Source organism: Lampetra planeri, chromosome 53 (assembly GCF_965212315.1).
Source record: "Lampetra planeri chromosome 53, kcLamPlan1.2.h2, whole genome shotgun sequence".
In the NCBI taxonomy this organism is placed as follows: domain Eukaryota; kingdom Metazoa; phylum Chordata; class Hyperoartia; order Petromyzontiformes; family Petromyzontidae; genus Lampetra; species Lampetra planeri.
The window spans coordinates 1,990,153-2,007,731 of NC_136159.1; the positions used below are offsets into that span (position 1 = coordinate 1,990,153).

Here is a 17,579-nt window from a genome sequence, read left to right on the forward strand (position 1 = left end):
TAAGCGAACATACTCGGGACCGGTTTCGACTTTCCAAGTCTCATCAGGAGAGTCAGGCCTATTAAAAATATATAAGCCTGCCTTTTCTTGTTTTACCCATAATCCTTCATGGCAGTGTATAATGAGTCCCGCATTCTCCGCATTATAAGACACTCCGGGAAGTAAGATGTGTGCCAAGTGCCAGGTGGGAAGCAGTCTGGTCACACGCACAGACACGCTTACCAGTTTATGAGATGCACCCCCGACTTTTGCTTTAAAATACAAAAGGACAAAGTGGATCTTGTGATCCGGAGTATACGTTAATTGTGGTACTGGAGTTGAGCCACGGAGGCAAAGAGGGAATTCCTCATCAAAGTTGTAAGAGATAATAGCTGACACGTTTCTTAAATTGAGCAAGGCTATTATTGTAAGTCTTGGGAAATGAGACGATGGGTTGGAATTCCAAAGTTGAGCAGTGTGCAAGGGGGAATAAGCAGCAAGACAAGTGATGTGACCTGGAGTGTGGTGGTTTAACACAATGTGGTGGTGGTGGTTTAACAGTGTAGGTGATGGTTGAACATATTGTGATGTTGGTGGTGGTAGTTGTAAACAGTGTGGTGGTGGTTGAACACAGTTGTGGTGGTGGTGGTTTAACAGTGTCGGTGGTGGTTGAACATATTGTGATGGTGGAAGTTGAACACAGTGTGGTGGTTGAACCCGGTGTAGATGGTGGTTGATAAGACGAGAGTCATCCAGCGTCTGCTAGAGACAGTCCTCAACACAGGTGGAGGAATCAACGAGTGAGGTTCACAGGAGCAGTGGCCATGGGAGTTTGCGTCGTTGGCGCTCGTGCCGGTGCGGTGCGCGCACCGCACAAACAGCCCATCCCGCGACGGCCCCAGCGCCAGCAGCCCCGTTGAAACGACGCCACGAGGAGAAGCTGAAGAAACAAACAAATGACCGCCCGAGCATTGTCTGGAGATCTCGCTTGAGACGGTGGCCTTGTTTCTCACGATAAAGCCATTAATTCCCGTCTGAGCCAAATGACCCAGTCCAGCGGTTTAGGTGGGGAAGGCTCTCAATGGGTTGAGGGAGATGAGGGCCGGAGATGGTTGGGGGTGAGGGGGGGGGGTGAGCTGGGGGGGAGGGGGGTGAGGTGGCGGGGTGAGGTGGGGGGGGGCTAAATGAGCTGTGGGGGATTGGATGATGCGGGAGAGTGGTGGTTGTCAGGACAGAGGGCTGCCAGTCAGCTCGAGTTGTAGCTGCTGCTGCTGCTGTGTGTGTTTGTGGGGAGCGGTAGAGTGGTGGTTAGCGCTACGCTGCGCTACGAACCCGGCTTTACCCGGGTTCGATTCCCGCTCACGGCCAACAACCACGAGTGACGATTATCTAGACCGGTTCCGGGCCTCAAATGAGTACCTGGTGTGATATGTATAAACATCGGCACCAGGGAGACAAAGGCGGCCGGGCGTGGTGTTGGCCACTCACCCCCTCGTGTACCGTGCCGGCCTTTATAGGTGCTCGCTAACAGCACTTGCCCCTGCAATCAGGCTATATGGGGGATCTTTGTCTTTTATCTTTGTGGAGCCTGGGTCTGTCCCGTGACCTCCTGCTAGCGGGCGTTCGACGCTTCACGTGGCCTTAAAAGTGCACCTAACCTGGCACAAGCGCCGTGGTGACATCACCGCCACTTAGCGGCCAATGGCGGTTGTTGTGGTGCCTGATTCTTGCCCCCCTAGATTTGTTTGAGGCTGTGATCAATACCGCCCCCCGCCCCCGAAATGATGCATCCCAATATCCCCTACACAATACAAGTCACCGTATTCTATGGATAGCGAGACACGCACCCCAGGCTTTCTTTTGTCCAGTGTCAGTTACGTTAACACTAATCTGGTCTCCGCACACGCGCGCACGCACATACACACGGCACCCCCAACTTTTACTTGAGAATGTAAGGGAGGTGGAAAGTGCTCCTTACAATCCGGAGAATACGGTAACAACTTGGCCGTACGCTGCGCGAGTGTTGCGGTCACAAGCATCGGGAAGGCGTGGACCAAATCATTCTGTTGAGCAGCAGTAGGAGATCATCAGAATCAGAATGTTTATTTATAACTGGAGGAATCCGATGAGCTATGAAGCTCGTTTTCACAGGGGGTAAGAACGTAACAACAATACAAAAAAACGAAACGAGTGCAAAATATAGGGAAGGTAAACAAAACAAAGGAATACAAATAAAAACGGAACACATTTTTTTCCATCTTACCAGGTAAAGCCCACTGAGCCGTCGGCTTCTTTCTCAGCAGCGACCTGGCCACCGAAAACGATAGCTCAGCGAAGCCGCCGTGTAGATTAACATTTTGTAAAGTCTCCGTCGCCATCAGTGGTGGGGCAGGCACAGCCGGCTGTGGGAGCAACAGCAGGGGAGGGGGAGGAGGAGCGAAAGTCGCCCTCAGGTAGCGGGGCCATGCCAGCCTCGGTGTGCGAAGGCCGCTGTGGGAGGAGGAGGTGGGCTGGGTGGGTCTTACGGAACTAATAATGCGAGATGGGAAAGGATAAATTAAAGGTCGTGACCGCCGCTTGGGGTTCCTTTGGCCATGTCGGGTGGTGGAGGGTTATGACACATTTAGAAATAATGCGATCTAACCCACGATAACCTTTATTAGGAATAATATTGGTCGCCAAAGCCTACGTGTTAAACCCCCCTCTGTCGATCCGCTGCTGGATGAGGGCCTCCGCCCGGGCCGGGCGGGCCTTCAGGGTTATTTCAGAGTGTGGGTTGATTGTTCGTGAAGGGAGGGTAGATAGTGGGGAGCACCGAAGTACTGTACAACAATGGATGTAAATTATTGCGCTGCCCCCTCTTGGCCACCACGTGGCCCCCGCGGCTTGGCAGGATTGGTCGGGAGCAGGAGAGACCCCGCGCGCGTGTGTGTGTGTGTGTTCATTCGGCTGTTAAATGTACCTGTGTTTCTGCTCCCCCCCCCACTGCCCCTGTGCCCTTGCAGCAGCAGCAGCAGCAGCAGCAGCCCCCCCTGCTGCCCCCCGATCTGGCGCTGCAGAGCCCGGGGGGGGCCCTGTCCCCTCCAGCCAAGCCGGCCTCGCCGTACTACCAGTCCTACGGGGCGGGGAATCCACGTCGCCGGCCACTCCCGGAGCCTTCCCCCGCCGGTAAAGCAGCGACTTCACTCTCCTCCTCGCCCCGCCCCCCCTCCACCTACTCACTCGTTTCTTCTAGAAAAGCGGACGGCCGTGGGGTGTCCTTCGTGGGATCGTATTGGCTCTGACACAGCTGGCTTAGGTGACAAACACGGCCTGCTTTTTTGTTTTGTTTAACAAAGTTAAAGGAAAGCAGCTCATTTGAATTCCCAGCAAAGGGGGAAGGGGACACGGAGCTGTTAACGCAATGTTTAATTAGTCGGTTAGCTGGTTTATAACTTGTGCAGACATTCTCATATAACTTATTACCATTGATAAAGTCAGCGCCTGAAATGTCAATGTTTAATACTTCCGTATAAGTCGGGAGAAGTAAGCCGGCAGTTTTGAGATTTGAGGTTGGAAACCCAGTCTCCCACTCGCATTAAATCGAATTCGATGTTAATTCAAACCAATTGGTGTCCCCCAGCTCTTTGGCCTGTTCCAGCTGGGCCAGGATGCGCGCTCACCGCTCGTTGCAGAGGTTTGCAAGTTTGAAGCCAGCGGCCACCCTGGTTAATACTGCGAGTGTGTTAGCCGTAAACCAAAAAAAAAAATATCCTACTTCGCCTTCACAGGGGACGTTAAAGAATGCGCTACGTAGCACATTCATTTACAAGAGTGGGCGGTTTTCCCATTTGCCAAAATTGGCGCTTCGGGACACATTCTTCACTTTGTGTGAGGCCGCGATGTCGAGGAATGGATCGTGATGACGACGGCGATGATGCTGATGAAGCCATAAGAACACAAGGCCATTGTGACCTTAATGAGATCAGAACTGGGGTTATATAAACTAAACAGTTTTTTATTTTACAAGATAAGGACCCACTGAGCTATGTAGCACTTTTTCAGAAGTGATCTGGCCACCACGAATGACAGCTCCACGAAGTGGCATTTCCTGTGAAAATGTATCGCAGCCAAATAGTCTATGTAAGCCAAGACTGAGGGAAACTTACCGTTTCGATGGCGACTCGCCTGAGTTAATTGGCTTCATTCGAATGATTAGCACGGTTTGCAATTTACGGTGCGAAATATGTTCTACATACAAAGGCAAAGATCCCCCGTATAGCCTTGACAGAGTGTTGCAGCAAGTGCTGGTAGCGAGTAGCACCTATGTAGGCCGGACCATAGAGTTACAGGGCAACAATTGATGCTTTTCGCACTGCGCTCTGCTGCCACCGTATTCGCCCCACGACCTGTAACGCCTGCTATGCATGGCGGTCACCCATCCCCGAGCACTCTGCAGGCTCAACTCACGCTCTGCTGTATCCTAAATGACTGGAAGCATCTCCTGGCTAAACAAAGGATGCTGCCACTTTGTGGGATCTATCACAGGCGCTGAGAAACAAGGCAGCGTCTGCTTGTTCGTGTGTACGCGCGTGCGTACATGTGTGTGTGTGTATGCGCGTGTACACGTGCGTGCGTGTGTGCGTGTGTGCGTGCATGTGTGCGTACGGGTGCGCGTGCGTGCAACACCCCGCGCGCATCACCGTCACGTGAAGCGACAGCCTTGCGGCGTTCGAGTCGCCCTAAACGCGTTGGCCGCACGGTGCCGCGGATTAACAGCGAGATGGAACGAAGACGCATTTCTCCCACGCGTCAGCTCGCATTATTTCAGCTGCTCCGAGGCTGCACCGCTCGCACGCCGTTGCACATGTTACGTCAAGACTCGTTAGGTTTGGGGAAGGGTGACTTGAAGCCCTGGCGTGCCGGTCACCTGATGACTGAGTTTTCTTCCACAGTCTTTCCACATCCAAAAACTGTATATTTATTTAACAATTTTTTTGTTACATTTTTTTAACAATTTTTTTTTACAATTTATTTTTTACCTCCAGGTAAGGTCCACTGAGCTATGTAGATAGCTGTTTTTCATAAACGACCTGGCCGCAAATGATAGCTCAGCGAAGTGGCTTATCATCGTGTGGACAATTATAGCAGGCAAAGACTCTGAACGCGTGATGTTGATTCTAAATGTGGAGGGAAAAACCGGAGGACCCGGAGAAAAATCCACACGACCACGGCGGAGAACATGCAAACTCCACATGTACAGGCGTCCAGGTCGGGGTCGAACCCACTATCTCCGGCATGCCAGGCTTGGTAGTTAACATCTTGACACCGTGGCGCCCCACGTGACGCCAAAGACGCCTTCTTGCCGTCCGATGGTTCGACTTCGTCAGAAACGTCCCCTTTGCATCTACGGACCGGTCTTCTGGCGAATGAGAGCTTTGTGAGTTCGAGGGAGACGGCCGTGTCACTCGGTGGACACGTCGCCCCGTCTTGATGCGCAAACTCCCTCGGCAAAATTTTGCGCAACTTGGGTTGGCGGTCGAAGTTTTCAGTGAGAAGTGTGACCCTCTCACGAATGGCGCCGCCCTCTTGGTCGGCCCTCCCTGCCCGTGAGGCGTGGATCAAACAAACGACTCCGGTGTACGGCCGCAAAATCAGTGCGCGATGGACGTACGAATGAACGATGCTGCCAATAATGGTCCCTGTGTTCTCAGAGCTCGAGGTACGCGTCGATGAGTGAACGTCGTTTCTCGTTTGTGCGTGGCCCGCGTGCGTTTTAGACGTTCAAAACAAGAAGGTGCGCAAGGTTCCTCCTGGTCTGCCATCGTCGGTGAGTCCCTCGCTCCGTCCCCACATAATGACAGCATTGTCGCCCCACGTTCACCCGCCTAACCACCACCACCGCCACCACCAGGTGTCATGGGCCGTGGGGCTACACCGTGGGCAGTAGAGTAGTAACGTGCAAATAAATACAGGGTGCTTCAAAATAATGTTAACGTTTACATGGGACTATTGTTTTTAATGGAAAAGAACGGATAATGCACTGTAACACGATAGCTTCAATAAGTCGAAGAGTCTCAACTCGTTCGCCATCATTGTCAACGCGTGCATGGAATCTTCTCCAGGTGGTCTCCAGAGCCCGTAGGCAGCACATTTCTCGTGGTGCTGTTGCAAATTCTCAGAAGTGTGAAAACAAATTTTGAAGCACCCTTTATATAATTGGACTGTACCTCTATGCTCCGGCATCGATGTTTTCTGCCACCGCCGACCCGCACTAATGAGAAATTTTGTCAAACGCTGCCCCCCCCCCCCCCATGACTCATCCAGCAGTGGAGAGAAACAAGTGCGAAAAATAATCCCTCCCAGGTTTACGTGTCGGGTTCTTTATGGTCTTAGCACAAATGCGATTGTGGGTTAAATATTAGTTTTAAATGTAAGCGAAAGCTGCCTTTGACATCGCCCGTCGGCAAAGACGCTACCGCAGTAAAGTTTAATTAACAGGAAATAACGAACTGCATTGAAACCGCTTTTACGAACGAGGTTGGCGTTGGCAGCGCCATCCCGTTCGCTGGTCGTCGTATTCGCGAGCAAAGGCAACCGGGTGCCCGCGTTGCCGCACCACTTGAGACGTGCAAGAGGAGGAGACGTCTTGCCGAGAGGAGGTAGACACCTGCAGGTGATGCCGGAGCGCGACGGTAATCCTGTCGGCGGAGAGGGATTCAAAACGTGGGGGGGGGGGGGTTGGGAAATGCTTCTCTCTGTGTCTATATGTCAAGTGCACCGCGTTTGCATCTAAATGGGTGGAACAAAATTTACCAAACAGTCGCACAAACGCCCCAAAGCCGCCGCGCCCGCCCCGTCTCTCCGGCGGCACGCTCGGAGGCACCGTTAATACGTCGGCGACGGCTTAGGGAGCGACATTGTCAGCACTTTGCCGTCTGTGGCCTCCCGAGGGGGTGTGCCGCTCGTGCTACCCACAATCCCCTGCTCACCCTTGGGCCCCCCCCCTCGCCCCCTCAACCGCCTGCCCGAGCGTCTCTCTCGTCCCCTCTCCCGGGGAGTGGGTGGGGAGGGGCGGCAGGATGATGTCACCGCACGAGCGGGGGGAACCCGATGTTAAATTAATGGCCGTGCTTGAGTTGGCGTCGAAGGACCGCGGTCCGTGCGACGCGCGGGGTTGAGTTGGGGGCGGGGGGAAGGAGGGGCGTTAACAAGGTGAGAGCCTCATTAAAGCATTGTGTCGTCAGCATCAGCAGCTGACGCTGATGACACCTGCTGGGGCTGGGAGCTCCAGGAGGAGGAAGGGGGGGGGGGATGTTTATTCACCCCTTGACTTGACTCGGGTGAAGAGGTAAAGGTGCAGCCCTGCTGTTGCTCGCTCACCACCACTGCTGGCGGAAGGCCCCCCCCCCCCGCTCGAGCGAACTTTAGAGGTTGCTTGGTCTCCTTTTCCACAGCGACCAGGCGGGTTGACAAGGGGTGGGTGTACCCACACTGTGCCCCACCGCACGCCACGACCTGCCGATCATAAACTAACCGTGGATTTCTCGGCGTCCGTGCTGCTGCTGCCGCCGCCGCCTACTGATCGCTTAGTTCGTCTTAACAATTAGCGATTCCCGTTGGGGTCATGGATCGTGATGCAGAGAGAGCTCTAGGGGCGGGCGCCGTGGTGCCCTGTGCGCCCGCTCCTGCCGGCTGACTTCCCCCCGCTCCACTACCCATGAGCCTCACTGATTTTTCTGCATCTCTGAGCGAGCTGCATACAGAGTTAGAGCCACACTTTACCCCACCAAACGCGACCTGCCGATCACACACACACACAATCGGTGGCATAGCGGCTGGTGCAATACCCGGCGACCCCGAGTTAAATTTACGCGAGCGGCCAACAACAGTGATGATTATCTGAACCTGACTTGGGCCTCCCTTAGGTCGACTCAGCCTCAAATGAGTACCCAGTGCGATGTGTGAAACATTACCACTGGGGAGACAAAGGCAGCCGCGCGTGGCGCTGGCCACCCACCCCCTCGTGCGCCGTGGCGGTCTTCATAGGTGCTCGCTTGCAGCACTTGCCCCAACGGTTTGTTAAGGCTATAAGGGGGATCTTTGTTTTTACTAGCGTACACGAGGGTGTGTGTGTGACCGTGTGTGCGCTAGTATGTGCCTGCAAATGTGCACGCGCTCAACACTCGCGCATACGTTTTTTGCATTAATTAACGCCTGTGTCTTCTCACCTCCTTGTGTGTGTGCTTTGCTGACGTGTGCGTGCGTGCATCCGCTGATGTGTGTGGGTGTGTGCACCAAGGGGTGGGTGTGTCGGCGCGCACGTGTTTGTCTGCCACTGTGTGTGTGTGCCCAGCTAGGGGGGTGCGTGCGCGTGTCTGTCTGCTGATGTGTGCGTGCGCGTGTGTAGCGCTGTGTGCGCACGTTCACGTGGCTGAGTGGTGAATCCCTGGGTGGATGTTTGGTGCCTCCTTCAGACGCTGCGCTGTAAGTGTGAGATAGGAGCTCCCTCCGTCCGGCATGCTTGCCTTGGTTCACGTGGTACCATGCTCTGTGTTTCAATGACTTTCTCGTAGCAACTTAAAACACATCTTCATTTATTGATTTCACCTTTTTCCGTTCTGAGACGTCTGCAAGTTGCAGGGTGGGTGTCCCGTTCACCGCTGAATCTCGGGACGCACTAGCGGCTCGGCGTTAATTTTATCTAGAGAGGGGTAGCGCCGTTGCTTTTAAAGACATCGTACTCACCGCAGAGAACCGTAGCGGCACGACCGCGCTCTACGATAGCTGGCGCCAAACCGTGCCACACGCCCTCCCGCGTGGCCTTGTGGGAGCCTCAGTACCGATAAAGTTATTTTTATTTTTTCTTCTGGTTCCATTTCGACGACATACACATATGTCATCGAAACGGGAAAGGGTTAAAATGCCATTACTTAATATCTGAAGACCTGCGTTGATGAGTTTCATCTGTAGAGGTCACAATCTGTGTGTAGGGTTTGTTTTTTGTAAATGGAGGAAGGGTATCCTAGCTTGAACGAGAGTTTAACCTGACCGAGGATAGGGAGGTTGCGTGTTGGTTCAGCGTATGCACATTTTGAATCGGTCACAATTAATTTGATCCGCCGTAGGAATCGACCAATAATGTCCTCTGGCCACGTGGCACAGAGGTCAGAAGTGCTGAACTGGTTGATACCGTTCCGGTCGCGGGTTTCAATCCAGGCAGTTAAATTTGAGCCCACGAATGACAAAAAGAACCCAACACATTAAATTAGTTTCTGCAACTTAATTGTATTAAATTCCAGCTTTGAAGATTAAAACTATTGCATTCGCTGCTATGCGACAGTATATTACCATACATACATACATTATGCTCTGGCAAAGTGGATGAGAGAGTGCTGCCCCTTAGTGCGTAGGTCAGAGGTCACATGAAAGGATCTCAAAAGCAGTTCTGTGTTATCCACACTGAGATATTTGCGGGTTACAAGATGGATCCGTGATCGTGTGACGATGATAGCACATTTGGGATAAAATCGGTGGAAATAACTAAAACAAAAATTGGACAAACTGGGATGGATGTGGCATTTTTTGAGCCCATGACTATTGGAATATCTGGATTGTTTATTTGTTATAAACACCTATCCTGAGCCCTTTAACTCCGTTCATTACCCTAAAAGGCATGGACAGTTGCATGCTTGGAATTACACGGAGAGACAGAAACAGGAACACATAAGGATCTGAGAAAAAAAATACTTATCGGAGCCATCGCACGGACAATTCTGAAGAGTAGCTGGTTTCGGGCAGGACAACACCGCCATCGCCGCACAGAATGACGGCCGGCGTGGGGCTGGAGCGACGAGATCGGCTCGCAGGACCGTGAGGGATGGCAACGGCGTGGGGGAGGCCTTCATGCAGCAGTGGATAGACAATGGTCGCTGGCGATGACAATCGACTAAATCTAAACTATTTTCATTTTTACCACGTAAGGCTCACTGAGCCTATTGGCTCTTTACTCAGAATGGACCAGGCCACAAATGACAGCTCAACGGGGTGGCCTATTATCGTGTGGAAAATTAAAAGCAGACCGAATACATTTCTCAATATGGGGAGGAAAAATCGGAGGACCCGGATAAAAATTCACGCCACCACGGGGAGAGAGAAACATGCAAACTCCGAATATACAGCAGGCGTCAGGGTTGGGATCGAACCCACGACCTCCTGCATACCGGGCGAGGTAGTTAACATCTCTCCACCTTCAATTTTTATTTAAAGCTTTTGTGACTACAGGGATTCATATTCTTGGTTCTTTCTTTTGGTAAAGTCACGTAGAAGGGAAAAAATAAAAGAAAGTAACGTCGTGAGAATTTTTATTGTTATATACAGTATATATATTTTTTCCCTTTTACGTGATTTTACCGAAAGAACCAAGAATATATCTCTCCACCTTGTTACTTAATCCGTGAAATAGTCGACAATGCTGCCCCTCCCCCTTTACTGCAAGCAGTGTCACAGAATTCTCGTAACCAGAGCCCTACTCTCTAACCATCATCTTCAGTCTAAAAAGAAGCACCCTTGAGCGTGTAGATTCATCGCGTATACCGGCATAAACGGTTGTGTCGAGCGAAGAGCAATTGATTCACCGGCGAAGATCAGCTGCGAGTAAGTAACATCGCAAGCGGTAACGAAGGCCCTGTTTCCCCAACCCGCACCGACCGGCACGGTGAAGTTCTACGGTAAAACAACCCCGGCGTGGGGGGGGGGGGCCTTCGTCCAGCGGTGCATTGACAAAGGAGAATGTTTTTATTTATTTATTTGCAACCATTGCTACCCCCCCCCTCCTCCGGGTTGAGCTGAGCTCATCATCAAAAAACGCTGCACACGAGAGAGGCTCTCTCTCTCGCTCCCCCCCCCTCTCTCTCGCTCCCTCTCCCTGTTGTTACCTTGAGTCAGCGGCGAGCCCGGGACTTGAACCCAGAGCACTCTCCGAAGGGAGCTGGGTCCCTGGCTCGGGCATTAAGCCCCCACGAGCCACGGGGGCCCTCCTCCTCAAATCCGCCAAGGTTTTAATCCACTTGAATTTGTAATTTGATGATTCATTTGTGGGTGGGGAAGAGTGGAAGAGAGCGCGGCACCGAGCGCTGTGTGCGTTGCGTGTGTGTCGCGTGTGTGTCTGTGTGTGTGTGTGCGCCATCGTGGGGAGCGGTAGTGTAGCGGTTAGCGCGCTGCGCTATGAACCCGGAGATACGAGTTCAATTCCCGCTCACGGCCAACACCGGTGACGATTATCTGAACCGGTCCCGGGCCTCCCCTAGGTCGACTCAGCCTCAAATGAGTACCTGGTGCGGTGTGTAGACATTGCCACTAGGGAGACAAAGGTGGTCAGGCGTGGTGCTGACCACCCACCCCCTTGTGTACCGTTCCGGCTTTCATAGGAGCTCGCTAACAGCACTTGCCCCTACAGTCTGTTAAGGCTATGCGGGGGATCTTTTTTTTTGTGTGCGCCATCGCACGCTGTACTACCCGGGGAGCGGTAGTGCAGTGTGTGATGTGTGTGCGTAGTGGGGAACGGCAGTGTAGAGGTTAGCGCACTGCATTACGAACTGGGCACCCCGAGTTTGATTCCCGCTCGCGGCCAAAACCAGTGGCGATTATCTGAACTGGTCCTGGGCCTCCCCTAGGTCTACTCGGCCTCAAATGAGTACCTGGTGCGGCATGCAAACATCGCCACTGAGGAGACAAAGGCGGCCGGGCGTGGTGCTGGCCACCCACCCCCTCGTGGGCGTGCCGGCCTTCACAGGTGCTCGCCAATAACAGAACTTGCCCCAACAGTCTGGTCAGGCTGTACGGGGGATCTTTGTCTTTGGCAGTTCTCCGTGCACGTGGCCCGGGAGGGGAACGCCTGTTATTGGTTAATGTCGAACGATAATGGTTGAGAAGCCAGCCATTAATGGTGCTGAAATGAGATTCTGTGTGGCTGGCCGTACAAGTGTGTTTATTTTTAGGTTTATTATTATTTTATGGGCGTAAAATTGCGGCACTTATATGTGCGTTAGGAAATAAGTCTCGTATTTTGCCATCCTGTTCATGCTCTTTACCCTTCAAGAAAGCTTATATGCCAGCACCTGCTCGCCCGTGCGAATGTATGCGTTTACACGCACGAATCTAGGCACTATTTGCACGGATGTGTGTGTGTGGATATGCGTGCGTGCAGATGATCGGTTAGCATGACAGCGCAATCCGCTCATGAGCCCAGCGTCCCGAGTTCGATGCCCGGCCTCGTCTTAACATCCGTGGTGATTATTTGAACTGGTTCCGGGCCTCCCCTAGGTAGACTCAGCCTTGAAGGGTACCTGGTGAGGTGTATAACCGTCAGCACACAGGGGGGCACAGAGGCGTGGTTGTTGTCGGCCACACCGCTGTGCCGCCTGTCATAGGTGCCCGCTAACAACGGCACTTGCCCCAAAGAACCGCGTGTTTGTCCTCTGTCTTGTAGAAGGCGCGTGTGTGCATGTGCACTTTTTTTGTATTGCGGTGTTCCGATGTTTACCGTGTCGGTGTGTGCGTGCACGCGCGCGCGCGGTTATGCTCGCCGTTTGTTTTGTGTCCGTGTCAAACTGTACAAATAGGCTCCGACTAATCCAGGATAATTGGCACCACCAAGACTCTTTCCAAAGAAAAGCGAGGATTAGGTGACGCACATTGGAAAGCTCTCTGCATTTTTTCTTGCGCTGACCGTTGGCGACCGCGTTGGTGCCGCCGAGCGCGCGGACGGAACGCGTTGACGCGGCCGCCACCATCGTCGGCGGAGCGGAGGTTTCAAAACGAGAAAACCACCGCGAAGCGAGGAGGCGTCGTGTTTAGCGAATCTTCGAGTCGCCGACGCTCGGTGCGACACTGCTCTCTCTCTCCCCTCTCTCTCTCTCTTTTTTACGATCAGTGGAAACAAGAAGATGCTCGGTGTAGTCGACACTTTGCTTCGTTCATCATTTCGTAATTTTTTTAAAAAATAATAACTTTGCTTTATGTAAACCCCCACCTCTCACTCGCTCACTCTCTCGCTCACTCTCTCTCTCGCTCTCTCTCGTTCTGCACGCAGCCCTTCTCGCAGTCCAACGGCCTCCGACGGGTAGCTCATATAACTGCATGCAGAGCTCCCCGTCATCTGCCACCGAGCACACGGCCTCTCTCTCTCTCTCCCCTCTCTCTCTCTCCCCTCTCTCTCTCTCTCCCTCTCTCTCTCTGTCGAGTGATTCTTACCTCGCCTGTCAGTCTCACCTCGCATGAGATGACGTAAAAATCCGTTAAAAGTAGAAGGAAAAAAAACTTTTTTTTAACCTCGCCCATCGACAGCAAAGGGTTAAAGCATCCGTCCGTTCGCTCCGTCAGCCCCCCGGGGGGACGGGGTGGGGGGGGGAAGTGCTCTGTAGAAAACGGCTGAAATTATCAAAGGGTTTCCCAGAACTTAGCGACAAGAACCGCACCGATATCTTTACCCCCCCTTTGCCGTTTGCACCCCCAGTGGCCGAGGCCCCCACAGCGTCTGAGTGTAAGAGAGAAAGCGAGTAACTCGATTGATTTCATCACGAGGGAACTGGCACTGCCCTAGCGAACGATGTCACAACATCTTTAATGTCCCCTGTAGTCATAATGCATCGCTGCTAATGTCCATCTGCAGAAATTGCCGGACGACTGAGGCAATAATAAACCCATCAGCGCCGAACAGAAGAGTGGCGGCAACCGGTAGTCCATGCGCCATGCGGTGCCTTGCAAAGGCGCCTAATTATTTGATCTCTCAAGGACTTAACGTGCATTTTCACTGAATTCAGAAGACATCCATTACAATCGGCCTGCGGGGAGCGGGGGTGGGGGGGGAGAACTATGTATCTATTTTATTTTTCCAGGTAAGGCCTACTGAGCTATATAAAAGCTATTTTTCAGAAGCGACCTGGCTATCACAAATGATAATTATATATCAACGACGTGGCAATTTATAGCAGCCAAATAATCGAAACGCACGTTGATTCTAAACGTGGAGGGAAAAATCCACAAGACCACGGAGAGAGTCACCCAAACTCCGAATATACAGCAGCAGGCGTCAGGGTCGGGACCGAACCCACGACCTCCTGCGTACCAGGCGAGGTAGTTAACATCTCGTCAAGGGCTTTAGCGAGAGAGGCACGCCCGCGGGCCTGCCGTGTGATAATCGCGGCGTCGCGTGCCACGCTTCCAATGCACCTCGTTAAACGCGCGCATTTGTGTCTTTCTTACACGCCGTGTGTAATTGCGACGGTGGCTGGGGTTGCTAACGCTTGTGTCGGAACACTGATCCGTCACCATGGAAATGGGGGGTGGTGTGTTTTTGCGATGAGGTTCTCGGGTTTGACGGCCGTCAGCCGCCGCGAAGAAAAGTTGCGGTTTCATTTTTCGCCAGGCATTTTGAATTTTATCGCCAACCTTGGGGACCTCACCGAAGCTGGACAGGCGGGAGGCAGAAAGGAAAGCGTCGAGGTAGGAAAAGCGCCTTGTGCTCGCTCGCTCGCTCCACGCTCTGACGACGTGGGGCTGGGGCGACGCGCCCGTTCCACAGGCCGCGTCGACTCGTAGTTCCAGCGTGGCGGTATTGCGCTGCGAGACTCGACGTCGCCATTCTCCGGACTGGGTTGTTCCGAAAGGTGCCCCCCCCCCCCCCCCCGACTTGGACTCGGGTACGGTATCGCAAGCACCCGAGAGGGGACACCACGCGAGGCAGCGCCACCCGGCGGTTGTCCCGCACGGCTTCGTTGAGGAGGCGTGGGGGAGCAGCTGGGCTGCGTCCCTTCCGGGGTCTTCCCCCGAGCGCGACGCGACGATGGGACGCTCTGTTTGCTGCCCGTGGCAGGGACATCTCACGCTTACGACGCGGCTTGTTCCCTTGGTCCAACTTTTTAATGTCGGACGAAAGCTTCACCGAACAAAGACGGCGTTCACCGCGTCGCGCGCTTTCAGATGCGCTTCCGCGGCCGTCTGGAACGCTCTGCCTTTCGATGTTTGGAAGCCACTGGGAGCTGTGCACTTTTAAATCATCAGGATTGAAAACTCATTTCTTGAGAACTGCTTTTTGCGTTTGGTTCGTTGTCCTTCCCCCACACCTCGGGTTAGCGCGGTTGCACACGTACGGTGCGAGAGAAGTTCATCGTACGTACGTACACACATCTCAATCGGGCGCGCGCGCACGCTCGATACGGACGTGCGTGCGCTTTTAATTTGTACGCACTTTCTGCCTTTTATTTTGAAATCACGAGGAGGAGAGAACCCGTCATTGCTCTGCAACAGAAAACGAGGCAGCTGTTATTTTGACCCTCTTCTCACAATCCTCCTGTACTCGGAAGCACTAAAAATAAATCGGATTTTTGCGTAATAATAAATTGTGAAGATAATGTTTCGTGAGTTTTTTTTATTCGCTAGGATTTATATAATATTCTGGTGACAGAATTCCATTTGGGCGCCACGGTGGCGAGATATTAACTGCCTCGCCTGGTATACAGAAGGTCGTGGGTTTGATTCCGACCCTAACGCCTGCTGTATATTCGGAGTTTGCATGTTCTCCCTGTAGTCATGTGGACTTTTTTTCTGGGTCCTCCGGTCTTCCCCTTCCAACGTTAAGAATCAACATGTGTTTCGATTATTTGGCTGCTATCAATTTCCACGCGATAAGCCACTTCGTTGACCTATCGTTCGTGACAGGCAGGTCGCTTCTGAAAAAGGGCTACGTAGCTCAGTGGGCCTTCCCTGTTAAAATAAAAAAAAAATGTTTATCGTCTAGATTTTAAACTTCCCCACAAAGCAGTGCTCGTGTTATTGACCCCAGAGGGATGATGGGTTTATTGGACCCCCGACCAGGATTTGAACTCGCGAACCTTCCGATTGCGTGTTGCGAGCCCTCTCGCGGAGCCAATACTTTTGAGAGGAGCATGATGTACACCGAATTCGAATAGCAAATTGACGTTACTGATTATAATCTCCATGCAACGCATCCAAGGTAAGCCTCGACGATTGTCGCGCCATTCGGGGTGCTTCTGCGTTAATGACGGAACTCTTCGCTGGTTTGCATCACGGACCTCGGTGCACGTGGGAGGAAACCCGTGCTACCCGTGGAAAAACGACGCTCGGTCATGTGTCGAAGGGTCGCCTACCCGCTTGCTGTACTGCCGACTCGCTCTCTCTCGGGCCCACCTTAAAGCCCCCCCCCTCTCCTCCCCCGGGCAAGCGTTGGTTGTGGGAGTCCCACACACATGTTGTGATCTCTGTGTGATCCATCAACCCCCCCCCCCCCACCGCCTGCAAATCCGCGGAGTGGGCAGGCGTGCGCCGCCACACATGGCACAGATTAGGCGAGGGTTTTGGAGGGGGGGGGGGGGCTGTCTCCCCACCGCGGAGCGTGTTTACCACTCATCATTAGCGTGGAATGTGTAATGACTTAATTTGCGTTTGAATGGAGGAGATTGGCAAACGGGATGGTGGACATGAGAACGGGCTAAGGGGCTCATTGTGTCGGGGTTTTTTTGTTGTTTTGCGTTGCCGCTAAGAAATTGGCGACCTCTCCGTGTGGCTGGGTGGGGGCACAGCTTGACGGGGCTTCGTCACAAACGCCGGCGCGTGAAGCAGGTTCGCATTTCGTTAAAATATTCGTGAGAAAAAGTTTTTTTTAAAAACCTCCCGAGTTGCTCTTGTCAATGTTGACGTACCGGGGTGTTCTCCTGGATCGCAAGACGCTCCCGGAAGTACGTCACAGTAAAAACCTTGGATTGCGAGTAACTTGGTCTGCGAGTGTTTTGCAAGATGAGCAATACATTTAAATAAAATATTAATTTGATAAACGAGCGAGGTCTTGCAATACGAGTAGCACGTGTATACGCTTTGTCTGCCGAGCGTCACGTGATCACAACTGATATACGAGTGCTTTGATATACGAGTGCTTTGGATTACAAACACGTTTCCGGAACGAATTATGCTCGCAGTCCAAGGTTTTACTGTACTTAAAAAAAAAGTTTGTGTTTTGTAATCGGTAGAATGCGGTCTTCCAGAGGTGGCTTGTGAATGCATTGATAGGCAGCTTTCAAAGATGACTTTGTTTATTTCGAAATCCTATTCTATTTCTACTAGAAAATGAAGAATCAATTTGGAACTCTGAACACAGCAGCTCAGGGCAATGTAACGGAGCTACTTCTGAGATCGTCACGTGACCTCCTTTATCCACATCGACTTCGGGGCGCACTTTCACACACGCCCTGCTACAGGGAAATGCCCAATGCCTAGCAGTCTTAACTCGTTTAGTTTCATCCGCAGAGCTGAGGTGTAGTCAAACTCAGTTTTGTGTGATATTTTCGTGGCGCCGTTGGTGGGCAGGCTGAGACCATGAACTCACTACGCTTGATTATGTTACCCCCGTTTAATCTCACTTGGCTGCCTGGACTCAAAACACAGGATCTCAGTGCTACACGGGCTCACTGCTCTGACGCTATGAGCCACCCCAGCTGCCTGCCAGCGTTGGGAGTCTTGCGATAGAGGAAAGCGATAAGAGATGATACAAACAACGCTCGATTGTTTGAATGTTGAATTCGCACGGCACGTAGCCAACCATGATA

General features: G+C 52.6%; 1 protein-coding gene across 5 annotated transcripts in view; it reads left to right on the top strand.

The window, feature by feature from the left end:
- LOC144734793 (transcription factor 12-like) overlaps nt 1-17,579 on the top strand; it is a 245,601-nt gene that overhangs the window by 155,378 nt on the left and 72,644 nt on the right. For all 5 annotated transcript variants that reach the window (XM_078617175.1, XM_078617171.1, XM_078617174.1 and 2 more), the window contains exons 7-8: nt 2,991-3,147; nt 5,739-5,788. In XM_078617175.1, the coding sequence (XP_078473301.1) occupies nt 2,991-3,147; nt 5,739-5,788 (207 nt within the window). The remainder of the gene's footprint in view (nt 1-2,990; nt 3,148-5,738; nt 5,789-17,579) is intronic.